Here is a 14,874-nt window from a genome sequence, read left to right as displayed (position 1 = left end):
TTTAAAATGTGATGAATTCTTAAATTTTTGTAAAAATCTCGTTTAATGTCATTTTTGTCTGACATTTTCAAGTAACTATAATTTGCATCTTAGTCCATCTTTAAAATGTTCTTTCATGTTTGGTATATATTTTTTTCCTTTGCCCTAAAACCACTTTAAGCTAACAAAAGAACATTTTCCTTATGTTTTTCTCTGTCACAATGGCTTTTAATAGGTTACTGAATTCACATATATTCTGAGGTGAAGACTACAACGGCAATTTAAAATTATTTTTACTTATCTATATATTTTGATTCTTTTGTGGGGTGGGGGTGGGGGTAAATGGTTTGATTTCTTTGAAGTTCTCCCATGCCCCCCATGTCTGGAGATGAGAAAGTTATTATGCTCTTTGCTGCAAAATTGGCTAATGTCATTTTACAGGGACCTTTCATATCTGTGATTTCTCCTTCCCTCTCCACCAGGAAAGAATGCCTTACTTAAGTCACAATGCCTCCAAGACATCCGATGCTTTGACACTCTTCCTTAGCACAGCTCTGCTAAGCCCAAATCCCTTTTGTAAACCTTTATGTTGATGATCCATGGGGAAGCGGGGAATTACACGTGCCACGAATAAAACTAGGAGAGGGCAAGGAACTTGAGTCCTGTTAGAATGGGGTGAGTGGAGGTGAATTAATCCTAGGTGAGCAGAGAGGAAAGGTATGTCAGTGATTATGAATGTAACTGGGGAAGAAAGGGAAACGGTAGCAAAGGCATCCCTCTTGGGAAGAATAAGAAGTAGAAGAAGGGAGATGGGGGCTGTTTTCAATGTCAGTATCTTAAGAAACTAGTTATTAAAAATTGCTTTTCTATGGAGGACCAGTATTGAAGTATCCTGATTCCCTCTAAAGTACTTATATCTTTTCTAAAGTTATCATTAATTGGATTATATAATTTAAAAATAATCACACTGGTGTTTTCTATACATCCTTGTGATGTTTTTAGGTTGTTTATTCTGTTGATGCTTAGTAACATGATGAAAAACTGAGCAGGTTGTCCTCTCTGAGTTTGGGGGTTGGGGGTTTATTTTTGATTTTTGTTTTTTGTTTTGTTTTGTTTTTTTGGTGGAAGTACTTAAACCAACTTAAATGTGATGACTGAGGATTAAGTCTGGCAGGCAACTCTTTGTATTTTGTATTAGACTTCAAAATCTTTTCTTCTTCTTCTTCTTTTTTTTTTTTTTTTTTTAAATCCAGGAGAATGCTTTATTGCAACTTTTAGCTGACTAGATGCTTAACTTAGTAACAAGTTTAGCCCTTGTAACTGGCTAGCTAAAAGCAAATCGGCTTGTTTCTCAGATCTTTGGGGGATAGCAAGAAACATTTGAGTGAATGTTGTTGAAGATTTTCAGTAGTATAGAAAATGATGGCGCTCTTGTGATATTTGTAAGTAGTAAGTAAAATTTACTTTTTGTGTACAAATCTTTGAAGTTTTTGTTGTGTTGAGAACTTTTTGATGGTAGCATGTTAAAGCTGATAGTATTGTCTTCGTTTTTTTTTCTTTTCTTACAGCAAGCAAGGATTTGGCACAGACATCCTATTTCATGGCTACCAACAGGTTGTTATCCTGACCCTCTTTGTTGCACTGTTGTAGCACACTATAGCTTCCTTTAATGCAGGGCCCCCTCAATGTGTCTCTCACCCTTGTTGCAGCAGGAGACTGGACCATCTACTGTGGTGGTACCTTCCTGTCTGCTTTGCGGTGTATTGTACAAGGGACTTTTGGCACAGAGGGGTTAAATGCACAATGTGAAGTGTAGTGGTGCTTTCTGGTGACATATTCTCGATTTGTGAGTGCATAAGTCTAAAATTGGTAGCCTGAATAGCAGCTAAAGATTACAAAGAGCTAAACTTAACCTAGAAATTCGAGCAACTTGGTAAGTATAAAGCTATTTCTAGTTTACAATTATAGTTAAATGACAATTTTTAAAAATTTCACATTGATCCTATCTTAACTTTAATCATTAAAGTTTTTTAATAAATAAAATTTATATAACTTGGGTTTTTTTTCCAGATAATACCCACCAGTAGTAGATTAGTAGTAGTCACATCCTGCCTTGATTTGCATACGTGTAATTTTTACTTAAACGTTCAGTATTTTCTCTTTAGTTCATTTAAAGAACGGTATCGGTTTGTGCTTTACCAGTAGACATTTTCATCAGTTCTGAAATAGAACTGGAAGAATAGTTTTTAAAAGTTTTTCATATCTAATATATAATTTTGTTCTGGATTGATTATAATGATTTAAATTTGTTTTTTTAAATGAGTCATTGGGGAGGAGTGGACTAAACCAGCTTTATGTGGTCCTTAATTTCTCGTGATACTGTTATGTTTTGTTTAAAACTTTGAATTGCCAAAAAAGCCAGTATATTTTCTTAGGTATATATTGTTGGAATTTAACCTCTGTCCCTAGAAATACTGAACAAGGCAAGAACCACTTAAATTTAAAATTTGGGTTAGAAAAAGCTAGCTGTGACATGTTGCAAGTGCAGTTTTTGGCATGTCATGGAAGGAGAGAGGTAGTATTTTGGTAGATTTAGCAGCATTGGGCCTTGAAGCTATTCAGCAAAAGGTAAGTTTTCTCTGTGGCATTGCTGAGAAGATAGTTTTACCTAAATAAGTGTTAAACATATGAGTTACTTCAGAATGAATGAATGTTAAGCCACATGGAATGGTAGAATCCCTGATTATAATGTGGTATTGAAATTACCTTGTCAGTTGTACAGTTTTCTGCTTTTTTCTTTATTCTACCATGACATTACAAAAGAAACAAAAATACCACCCAAAAAAGTTTTAAGTCATTTTACTTATATATAGTAATTACTGGAAATGTACTGTCTTCCTCTGCTTTTATAAAGAAGTAAAAATAGTTGTAATTTAGATGTAAAAACAAAGTTTAGATATACTGATGTATTAGTATTAGTAGTATTAATAATATACTCTGGGGAGTAAGAATATGAAAACATTGATAATCTATATGGGTTTTTAGTGTTTGAGTTTTTGTGACCATAGTCATAAAAAGTGTCATAATGTTAGCTTTTAATTTTATAAAATAAGGTTTTGTACTCTAGACTTAAAAAAGAAAACTTACATAATTTTGTTTTTCCTCTAATCTTATTGGTAAATGTTTTTCTTTGTTTTACATATTTGAATTTCTATGACTCTTCGTTCCAAATCTGCTCTACAACAGTCTGCATCTTACAACCTTCTGTCTTCAGTATAAACCAACAGTGATAGCATGTGTGTGCATTCATTTGGCTTGCAAATGGTCCAATTGGGAGATTCCTGTGTCAACTGATGGAAAACATTGGTGGGAATATGTGGATCCTACAGTTACTCTGGAATTACTAGATGGTAAGTAGAGAAAATCTTTTTGTTACAACAAAATATTTTCTTACTTTTTATCATGGATTAAGCATTCTGTCTGCTTCTGTATAGATTTTAAAAAATTTTGAGTTCCCATATATTCATGGTCAGTTGAACAGTTTTGGCCAGTCCAGGATCCTCCTTCACCCTATAGTTACTTGATGCCAATCCCAGGTATCATTTCATCTACTGGTATTTCCTCTTTTGAAAAGATAAAAAATCTTTAAAAACATAGTTCTATTTTAACAATTTGGCAATAGGATTTAAAAGTACAGTTACATGATCTCATGAATAGGATGAGAATAAATTCATTAGCCTAAAGGGGGAAAAATGAACATATTATTAACCACTACTCAATATCTAAAGCCCTTTCATGACTTTTCAAAGAAATATGATTTAATATAATGCTGCAGGTTGATAATACAAGCATACATAATTTTAAAGTATACTAATTTTGTTGGGTTTAAAATGTATAAACACAAAGTCATGTATTAACTTACTGTAGAAGATGTGAAGCAGTAAGCTAATGGTATTTTCATGGTAATATTCCTTGTTGTGTTGTTCTCCTGGTGATAAAGTGTGTCATTGTTGCCGTGCATTAATAAGTATGAATTGACAAGGAAAAATTGGGAGTGTAAGTTCTATAAATGAATCTGGCATTTAGGGGTCTCCTGATAGGAAATTTTTCTGGCAGGCCAGAGGTAGAATATCCTTGCAGATTAAGACATTTTAACCAGGAACTATAGATTTCAGAAAGGAAATAGATAACACTTCTTAAATCTAAACTGGTATGTTAGGTTTTCAGCTTCTTTTTGTGTGCTTTCCCCAGCTTCCTTTACAAAATTGAAACTGATGAGAAAACTGGATTTACAGGACATCTGTTACGTAAAAGTGAGAGACCCCTAAGGCTTTGGAATGTGGTTTTCCATTAATATCTCAGATGCTGCTTTAAGGTAGAAATTTATTTAAGGGTCTGCACCCTTTTCTGTGAAGGGCCAAATAGTAACTATTTTAGGGTTTGCGGGCTATACTGTCTGCAACAAGACAACTCTGCCACCAGAGCTAGAAAGCAACCACAGGCAACTGTAAGTGTTATAGCTGTGTTCTAGTAAATATATTTACAAAAACAGGATACAGGTCATACTTGGCTCACTAATGATAGTTTAAACTTTATTCAGAGTAGTAGGAAATCTTCAGTGAGTTGAAATATAACATCTTCTAAAAACTAGTGGGAACTTTTTATTTTCCCATTTGTGACTTGAAATTGTCTGTGCCACCATCTTATTTTAGTAGTCAAAAGGTAAGATAAAATAGTTGTCTGATCTGTTGATATTATATAATAGATATGGTAAGATATAAGATAAATAAGATAAAAACTTAATAAAAATAGTTTCTATACATGTCTCTAAAATAAAGTTTACAGAAAGCAAGTAATCTGCCTTTTATCCTGCTCTTAAATTGTAGGTAAAGTCTTTTTTGACACAACATCACAACATGAGCCATCTAAATATCTCTTTGCTTCTGTTCTGAAAAAGCTCAAGTTCACATTCATTTGAACATTGAATAGGAATCTTGGACACTTAACACATTGAAAATTTCAACATATGTAGCAACAGCCTTTTCTCTATTTTGATTACATTAAAACATAACAAAATTTCAGATGTTAAGAGTATCTGAATTTTACATTTAATGACTGTCACCAGAACAACATTGATTGTATTTGGCCTACCTATAAGAGGGTTGGTGCAGGGGTGGGGGGGGCGGTTATTGACGAATAACAAACCCTCATGTGTTTTTTATAATTTGAATTTTTCTGAAACTGAATCAGAATGATTTATTGTTAATTTTGGACCCAGGGGCATTGTGTATCTGCTGGATTTACTACTGTGTCCAAGTAGAAAAGTGGTCTTTTTTTTTTTCAAATGAAGAAGTGGTAGTATAGGCAATAGATCTTTTTTTCATCTAAACTGAATCAAAAGGCTCCTGAGACTTTAGCAGGAACTAGTTGTCACAGATTATGAGCACATAATGATGCAAAATTTTTATCAGTCTCTTTATACTAAATGGGCATTAATAATATTATATGACATTCTCATTTGATATTATTAATACTTACGTTGAGAGTGGCCAGTAACTTTATTAATAACACTATTTTTCTACGGAGTTGAAAACTATAATTTGTCTTAACCATACCACTTTGGAAAAGTGAATCATCTCTTATTTCATTGTAATCCTAAATTTAAGAAGAAAAATTGTAGAAATGTGACCAGGGTGATTTACTGAAATGTTAATAATATGTTGACTGCTAGGAAGTTACAAATATAGGTAAAGAAATTTTTTCATTTTAACTTTGAAATGGTTTTAAATTTAAAGAAACTGTGAAATGGTACAGATTCTGTGCTGTTATACCCTGTACCCAGTTTCTCTAATATTAGCATCTTACATAATAACAACATCTAAGAGCCCATGTTCCATTTAGTTGCCATGCCCCCCTTTAATCTCTCTTCCAATCTGTGATAATTTTTCAATCTTCTCTTTCACGTCCTTAACACTTTGAAGAATAATGGTCAGTTATTTTATAAAATGTTCCTCAGTTAGAGTTTGTCTCATGTTTTCCCATTGTTAAATTGAGGTTTTGCATTTTGGGCAAGAATACCACAGAAATGAGTTGTCCTACTCAATGCATCATCAAGGTGTATCATGTTGATATGTTTTATTGCTGGTAACAATAGTCATGATCACTTGGTTAGGGTTGTAGAGTTACTAATTTTCTTTTTGTAATTAATATCTTGATTATACAAATATTCTCTTTTTTCCTTAAACTTTTGGGCACTGATTGTAAAGAATCTAATGATGGACTTTGCCCACCACAATTATTCCTGATGTTTGCCTGATAGCAGTTTTCTGTTTGGGAGCAGTTTTTTAAATGTGACTAAATTTTTCAGAGATTCTAAGTAAGCATTTAAAATCAGGGACATGTGGGAGGAGGGGTTTTTGTTTGATTGTTTTTTGGATTTTTTGTTTGTTTGTTTTGGTTTTTTCTTTTTTTTTAATCAGAAAAAATTTTTTTAAGATTCATCTTTGAAAATACCAGTTCAGAGCTGTGTGTACTTCTGTATGTGCTGATGGTTGAATTAGGAAGGTGATCATGAAGTAGATGAACTCTTGTGCTTTCTTTTTAATATTGCCCACTTGAGAGAATTCTAAATCTAAAGGCACCTTCTAAGTTTTAAATTTAAATTTTATTTTTAGAGCTAACACATGAGTTTCTACAAATATTGGAGAAAACGCCTAGTAGGTTGAAGAAGATTCGATACTGGAGGGTAAGAGAATTGACAGGGTTTATCAGAACATCAATTTCTAATAATTTGAATTTTTATGGTTAAATATTCTTATTTCTAATATTTGAAGTAATTACAGTGTATCATAAGCTACATGCGCTCATAATTTATCCAACTACTGTGTCCAGTAGACTTTGCTATAAATACTTTATGGATTTCTTATTCTCTTAGTGATTACTGTGGAAATAGTATCCTCACTTTACAAAAAGGGGAATTAAAGCTAGACAAGTTAAATTCCTCTCTCAGATGCTGGGCTGGAATTTATTCAGTATCTAATTTAAAGCCAATGCTTTCACTATATATAGTCTTATTTTATGTCTCTAAATAAGATGTTTGTTTACTCGCAACAAAGTCCAACCCCAGGTGATTTTATTTTCATATATTTAATATATAATTTTCCTAAGCAAAGACATTTCTATTAAATTCCTTTGCTGTCATTGTTTCTTCTGTGTTTTATTTAAATAGGCTAACCAGGCAGCTGGGAAACCAAAAGTAGATGGACAAGTATCAGAAACGCCTCTTCTGGGTTCATCTTTGGTCCAGAATTCCATGTTAGTAGATAGTGTTACTGGTGTGCCTACCAAACCAAGTTTTCAGAAACCATCTACATCAGCTTTCCCTGCACCAGTACCTCTAAATTCAGGAAATATTTCTGTTCAAGACAGCCATGCATCTGATAATTTGTCAATGCTAGCAACAGGAATGCCGAGTACCTCATATGGTTTGTCATCACACCAAGAATGGCCTCAGCATCAAGAATCGGCAAGGACAGAACAGATATATTCACAGAAACAGGAAACATCTTTGTCTGGTAGCCAGTACAACATCAACTTCAAGCAGGGACCTTCTGTATCATTGCATTCAGGATTGCATCACAGACCTGACAAAATTTCTGATCATTCTTCTGTTAAGCAAGATTATACTCATAAAGCAGGGAGCAGTAAACACCATGGGCCAATTTCTGCTACTCCTGGAGTAATTCCTCAGAAAATGTCTTTAGATAAATATAGAGAAAAACGTAAGCTAGAAAGCCTTGATCTGGATGCAAGGGATCATTATATAGCTGCCCAGGTAGAACAGCAGCACAAACATGTACAGTCTCAGGCAGCCAGCAGCAGTTCTGTGACTTCTCCCATTAAAATGAAAATTCCCATTACAAATGCTGAAAAACCTGAAAAATATATGGCAGAGAAGAAGGAAAAGAGTGGATCACTGAAATTACGGATTCCAATACCACCCACTGATAAAAGTGTCAGTAAAGAAGAACTGAAAATGAAAATAAAAGTTTCTTCCTCAGAAAGGCACAGCTCTTCTGATGAAGGCAGTGGGAAGAGCAAGCATTCAAGCCCACACGTTAGCAGGGACCATAAGGAGAAGCACAAGGAGCATCCTTCCAACCGCCACCACCCCAGCAGTCACAAGCATTCCCACTCGTACAGTGGCAGCAGCAGTGGTGGCAGTAAACACAGCGCTGACGGAATAGCACCCACTGTTCTGAGGAGTCCTGTTGGCCTGAGCAGTGATGGCATTTCCTCTAGTTCCAGCTCTTCAAGGAAGAAGCTGCATATCAATGATGCATCTCACAACCATCACTCCAAAATGAGCAAAAGTTCCAAAAGTTCAGGTAGTTCATCTAGTTCTTCCTCCTCTGTTAAGCAGTATATATCCTCTCACAACTCTGTTTTTAACCATCCCTTACCCCCTCCTCCCCCTGTCACATACCAGGTGGGCTACGGACATCTCAGCACCCTCGTGAAACTGGACAAGAAGCCAGTGGAGACCAACGGTCCTGATGTCAATCACGAGTACAGTACAAACAGCCAGCATATGGACTACAAAGACACATTCGACATGCTGGACTCGCTGTTAAGTGCCCAAGGAATGAACATGTAATCATTTCTTTAGGTCAATTTTTCCTTTCCTTTTTTAATTTAAAAATTGTTAGAATGGAAAACTTCCTCCTGATCTAGCAGTGGTAACACCTGCTGTTAGTACCACTGCTTCAATATTTGTAAGTGCTGCTTTATTCTTCATTCTGAAAAGAAGAGATTATAGTAAACAAGTCTTTATCTCCACATATGATAGTGTTATAAATACTGTAAAAGCATGGAAGGTGCAAAACTCAGTATTTCTACAATTGCAGCTAAGAACATTAGGGTGAATGGCTGGCTGCTTCTAGGAATATAAGATGCCTCAAGCATTCGTTTATTTATAATTTGAATACTGTAGCTATTTTTTGTTGTTGCTTGGCTTTTGAATGAGTGTAAATTGTTTTCTTTTGTGTATTTATACTTGTATGTATGATTTGCATGTTTCACTGATAAAGGGATAAAACAGTATACTGACAACTGTTTACAAGAAAGTGGAGAAAAATGTACATACATTTTTGTATGTTTAGATATTACCATAAATACTCAGGATTGGAGCTGCTTGTAAGTATAACAATATACAGAATAACTTTATTTTATCTTGTCAGAGTCCATCACTAATCTAAAACAAAGGTGGCACTTTTTCATGTTAACCTTAAACTCTAGGCCTTACTGGAAGCCACTGAAGGGGGACACTTCACTACCGGATGGGTATGCAGTGCCACAGATGGTTGTTTACTCCATGAGGCACTGATTCTGCCTTCAGAGGTTCTGACCAGACTGGCTGCTGAAAGAGCCCCTGAATTTCTGAAGGCTTGAAGAGGAAAAAATAAAGTTTACATACTCTTGATGTGAAGTGCATTTAAGTGTTTGTTGGCTTGTTGCAGTACTATAAACACAGAGGTGTTAATAATGGTTAAGTAGATTACTGTGATTTGAAAACTAAATTCACAAAAACTTACATTAGTGCAGAATTAGTAAGTTTTTTTCTTAAATAAAGAACTTTAACACTACATATTTTAACCGTAAACAGAATCGCTTTTCCTTTGGCATTCAGAATGACACCATGTTCTTAAACATACCCCTCCCTTGAAGTGTGTTTGTGTGTGATGCCATATTTCTTTTTCAGGTAAATGCAGTCTTCCTTATAAAAATGAAATTAAACCTATTGCTCTCTCAGTTGTTTTATATTCTAACAATAAATAAACAAAAAAGGTCACTGACTGTGCATTGTACCTGTATTTATATCTTTCGGTTGTTAACAGGAAGCTCTCTGAGGGGAAGAAAAAAGGTAAGCCTCCAGATAAAACAGCTAGTGGAGGTTTTCCATGTGTTTGCACATCTCAGTATATTCCTGTTGAGGTCAAGTTTGCAGTCTTCTGACTTCTGAGCAAATGATAGACTTTAACTTGTTTAAAATTTGTCTTAAATGCCAGTAACGTGACTCTGGTTTATCAGCTAATCTTCAATTCTGTGGTAAATCTTTGAGCTGTTGAGTATCTTTGAGATGGGTTGAATTCAACTTCTGTTGAACTGAAAACTGTCTTAATTTTTTCCTCTATGTATATGAATTATTTTTGTTACAAAGCCACTGATATGTGCACAATTGTAATTTTACTCAAGTATGTTGCAGTTGTAAATATTAGAGTTTAATCTTGTGCTCTACTTTTATTTAGCAATTACCTGATTTGCCGGTAGCTTTATAATTTTTTTAAGATAATTATTCATTATTTTGTCAATGTTATTTGAATTTAGGATACTAGGAGTCTCTTTTTAGGGACTTTGCTTAGCTAGCATGTCCTAACTTTGTTCTTGTCTTGCATAACTTTAGTAATCTTTGTCATTACATGTAACTTTGTTGCTCTGTATGGCATATTATTGTATCCATAAACATGGTAATTTTGATACAGTTATACTTTTACAGTGGTACATAATCCAAGGACTAGTATAGAATTAAGAGGAGTGCAAGATGAGGGAGGGAAGGGTTTTTTTGTTCTTGGTAATTTAGATGTGAAACCTCTATGGAGCTATCATGTGAAATGATACTGGGTGGTTGTGCTACTGTATAATGGGGATGATAATACCAGGAATTTTAATAAGATTTTGTAAAGAATATCCAGAAAAGTAGTGAACTTATTTTCAGTATGACATAGAAAACAATGTGAATATTTAAGGTCTGTGACTATACTTAAACTTCACTAAGGATTTGCAGAATTGTTTTGAGATGTGAGAATAAAGGTAATTTTGTTGAATCTTTTGGTGCTAATGATGGACAGTTAAAAAGGTAGTTAGTGTATATTGTTATGGGGAAGTACTTATTAGTTACTTCCAAAATTGATAATGCTATGTATTCACTTTTCACTCTGTAAATGTAATTCTTTACAATGACTTTATTTATTAAAGGGCAGACAGTTGTAATTTTTACAGGGTTTTGTGAGCTATTCAAACTCTTTAACTTCTGAACAGGATATTAGCTTCTAAAACCACAGTGGGGATAAAATATGGAAATTCTTTTAAGTTTCATTTCCATTAAATGAGAACCCTTATAATTCATATTGCCATGAATTTGACCATCTTGTTTGCATAAAATAGTTCATCAGCCTGGTCCCAGTAGGCTCAACCAAAGAAAAAGACTCCAATGAATGGACATTATTACTGAGTCTTCTTGTAAGTAGCCATAAATAAACCAAAATAGTATCAAATTTAGGTATGAAATTCCACATGTGCAAAGTACTGTTAAGGTGATACATTTTTGATGAGATTTTTAAAAATATTTGAACTATTAAAAACCGTTATCTTTAAACATCCTATAAAAGAGTGATTCATTTTGCAGTTGTGTTTTCCTTAGATCAGAGATCATTGATTTGTTACCTTTATGCAGAAGCACATTACATAGAAAGGCTTTACTTCTACCTCTTTGAACTAATTTTTTGATATTGAGCTGTGCCCCCTAAATATTTGCCTTAGCTGTTTTAAAATACACTGTTTTCAGAACCAAAGCAAAGGAGTGGTTTTTTCACAGAAACATTCTCAGAGGCAAACATTATCCCAGAAAACTGGTGGTAGCATCTTTTAGTAGTAAGACCTTGCAAAATGTCCTAGTTCCTTTTTTTTTTTTTTTTTTTTTTTTTTTTAATTAACGCTGCGGTTCATTTTTTGTTGCAGGTATTTAAATACTGAAAAGTCATGTAGTCACCCCAAGGTTTATCTTTGAAAACAGTACAAGTGCGTCTTGATCTCTGTATGCAGATTCATTCTTGTTAGAGTTCTTAAGAATCAAAAAAAATTTCTACCATGATAAATGGTTTCATGCAAAATGTCATAAGGGGTGCTTACATTACTTTGTGCAAACAGATTATAATTATGTAGGATATATTTCCTGGCCTGTCTATCTACTTTGAACTAAAGAAATGACTAGTTAAGGTCAATTTCAGGTAATCAAATTTGAAATGTTTTTGTTACCGAATGTCCTGCCTTAAAAGCATTTTAAGCACATGTTTTTGGTTATATTTGAGAACTTAAATTATTTTTATTCCTTAACTAATCTTAAGATTAATCTTAACTAATAAACCACTGCTTATATATGCATGACTATTACATACTCTTTAAGTAGTACCCTTGGTTGGTTAGATTTTTTTAGGGTTTTACATTTACTATGGAAATAGAGTTTTAAAGAACATGGTAATATCTCTAAGGGAAGATAGTTCTGTCAAGATATTTCACCATTCCCAAGTTTATCTAAACAGAAAAGCAATTTTTTGTGACCTACTACTGTGCTTAAATAGCTAGGTGATTTTTAAGATCTTTGCTGAGAAAAATCAGAGCTTTTGTTACAAATAATTCTTTATTCAGCAGTCTCTGCTTTCTTGGAAGGTAGTAGGATTTCCTAACCACATTTATCCAGATAAAAAAATGAGTTAAGTCCCACAAGTGAGAAAACACTTGGTGACAAACGCTAATTTCATGGACCAGTTTGTTAGGCTGACTTAGGAGATTCTGGATTGGAGAAGCAGCGCATTCTGCCCCCGTCCTTCTCAGGTGTCAAATTACAGTACCAGTGCATTAATTTGAGGATTCACAACTATATTGATAACCTGAAATTTTTTTTTTCCTGTAAGCCAAGTAGTCAGAAGTTTGTCTTGGTAAGAGAAGTTTGCCTCTGAAACATCTGTATTCCAAGCATTTTAGGTCTGATACTATGCATCCATTTTTTATTTTGCAATGTTAATTTGGGCACAGCCACCTTTTGCTTCTATGACTCCTCTTCTGTTCACTTACCAGTATGTGTTCTGCTTGAAGTTTCATAAGGTAGCTTGCTAAATAAGCAAGATACATTGGAAGGTTGTGTGGCTAGGAGTAATTCTGGTCTCTCAAAAGTGACTTACCCTGTTCTCTGTGATCCATTAATCGCAAAAGTAAATTCTGAGGGCTGATTTCCTTTATTTCCAAGTTTGGGGGAGAAATCTCACTTAAAACCTGTTTAGTGGTTGATTTAACTTGATTTGCCTATTGTTAATGAGTACATTTTTTTAAGTTGTGTTTTTCAAGCAGTTTCACCCACCTAGTTTGAAAAGCCTATGTACTCATTTGTTGGCAGCAATAATTGGGATTTCATTTTGTGAATGTACTCAGAACCCCCAAGGACTATTGAACAGGATGTTTGCCAATAGAAAATCTAAAACAAGAGTTTGTGTATATGGCATGAATTCAATTAGACATTGAATTTCATCTCAATATCTATTACAAGAAATTATTAATAAAGTTTGTTTATTGACAACATAAATCCAAGGCTCCAACATGTCTTGTTAATGTAAATCAGAAATAACTTACTGGGAGATGTGGGAAATGAGATCTCTAATATAAAAGTTACTCTTTAGTTGAGTGACTTCATGTATCATCAAGGAGTGTGGCCACTAGGATCAGATTGTCCATATTCCAGTCTCAGCCCCATCACTTAGTTGCTGATGTCTGGGTAAATGACTTTGTGCCTTGATTTCCTAATCTACAAAATGTCAGCAATAGTACCTATTCATTGCATTGTGAGGCTTAAGATTTGGTTGATCAGTGAAAGCTAAATAGAATGGATGGTGTTGAAGAGCATCCATTAGAAGCAGGTTGCAGCTAATTCAGGAAACTGGTCAAGGCCAGGCCAGGTACAGTAAACTTGTGTGTTAGACACTGCAGGCCTACTGTTTACAGAATTCGAGTTGTTCATTCCGACTCATACTTTGGTAGTTTCTTGTGTATCTTCTTGCATCACCTCCACCATTAGTCATGTGAAATTTAATCAAACTGCTTTAACATGGCTGTTCTTTCTAACCCCTTTCCCTCCTACACTGGTTTTCATGCACAATACTTGAAAGAAATGGAAGCCTGCAGTGGCTTTCATAAAAGAGAACTAGGATAGAAAAGTTACTTTCTCTAACAGGCACTTTAAGCCTAAATATAAAATAAATGTCTTGAAATCACATTAGATTTGTCTTTGTTTCATGTTGATAACACCAGTAAGGAGTGAAAGTAAAAGTCGCTTAGTGGTGTCCAACTCTTGCTACCCCATGGACTATACAATCCATGGAATTCTCCAGGCCAGAATACTAGAGTGGGTAGCCTTTCCCTTCTCCAGGGGATCTTCCCAACTCAGGAATCGAACCCAGGTCTTCTGCATTGCAGGCAGATTCTTTACCAGTTGAGTCACAAGGAATAAGGAGCCAGTAAGGAGTAAGGGTTTATTGTGTTTTTGTTTTTTGGTTTTTTTTTAAGAATATAATAAATGAGTTTTATTTAGGAACATAAAGTCAGTGATTCCCCTTAACCAAAGTTAGTAATCTCATTTAGCAATTCACCCTTCTCAATTGTTTCTTCACTTCCCCCTCCCCCCAGCCCCCTTCTGCTTTTAGTATAATGGAGAAAATTGTTCATTTTTGTTTCAGGTCTTGTATATGACCTGCCTGTTCCCTCCACCCCAACACTACCTCCCAAATGAGGGTTTTTAATCGTACTGCCATGAAATTAACAGGCTTATTGAGACCTTAACCAGTGTCCAGGCATATCCCCAAGATAAGTTTTCTTTAGTCTTTCAAGTCAGAAACAATTGCTTTAGAGACAAGTCAGCTGTGGATTTTCACAAGTTTAAAGAGTCATAACAATATGAGTGCTACAGCTGTTCCTCAGGGCTGTGTGTATGTAGTTCAGCTTTTCACAGTACAGTGCGGTGCACAGAACTCTTCTTGTTAATGATCAATGAAGATACAGACTGCCTACACC

At 34.6% G+C, this 14,874-nt stretch overlaps 1 protein-coding gene across 8 annotated transcripts in view; it reads left to right on the top strand.

Annotated features, from left to right (window-relative positions):
* The window catches only part of CCNT2 (cyclin T2), a 34,107-nt gene extending 22,687 nt beyond the window's left edge, over nt 1-11,420 (top strand). For 4 of the 8 annotated variants that reach the window (XM_044936058.2, XM_006062931.4, XM_006062930.4 and 1 more), the window contains 4 exons: nt 1,548-1,593; nt 3,226-3,389; nt 6,654-6,724; nt 7,208-11,420. In XM_044936058.2, the coding sequence (XP_044791993.1) occupies nt 1,548-1,593; nt 3,226-3,389; nt 6,654-6,724; nt 7,208-8,635 (1,709 nt within the window). In that variant the 3' untranslated portion in view covers nt 8,636-11,420. Of the gene's footprint in view, nt 1-1,334; nt 1,429-1,547; nt 1,913-3,225; nt 3,390-6,653; nt 6,725-7,207 lie in introns of those variants that run through there. The other 4 variants (XM_006062932.4, XM_006062933.4, XM_006062934.4 and 1 more) reach the window with 3 other exon arrangements.
* The last annotated feature ends 3,454 nt before the right edge of the window (nt 11,421-14,874 follow it).

The sequence above is a fragment of the Bubalus bubalis genome, chromosome 2, assembly GCF_019923935.1.
Source record: "Bubalus bubalis isolate 160015118507 breed Murrah chromosome 2, NDDB_SH_1, whole genome shotgun sequence".
In the NCBI taxonomy this organism is placed as follows: domain Eukaryota; kingdom Metazoa; phylum Chordata; class Mammalia; order Artiodactyla; family Bovidae; genus Bubalus; species Bubalus bubalis.
This window is presented reverse-complemented; position numbering and strand designations above follow the sequence as displayed.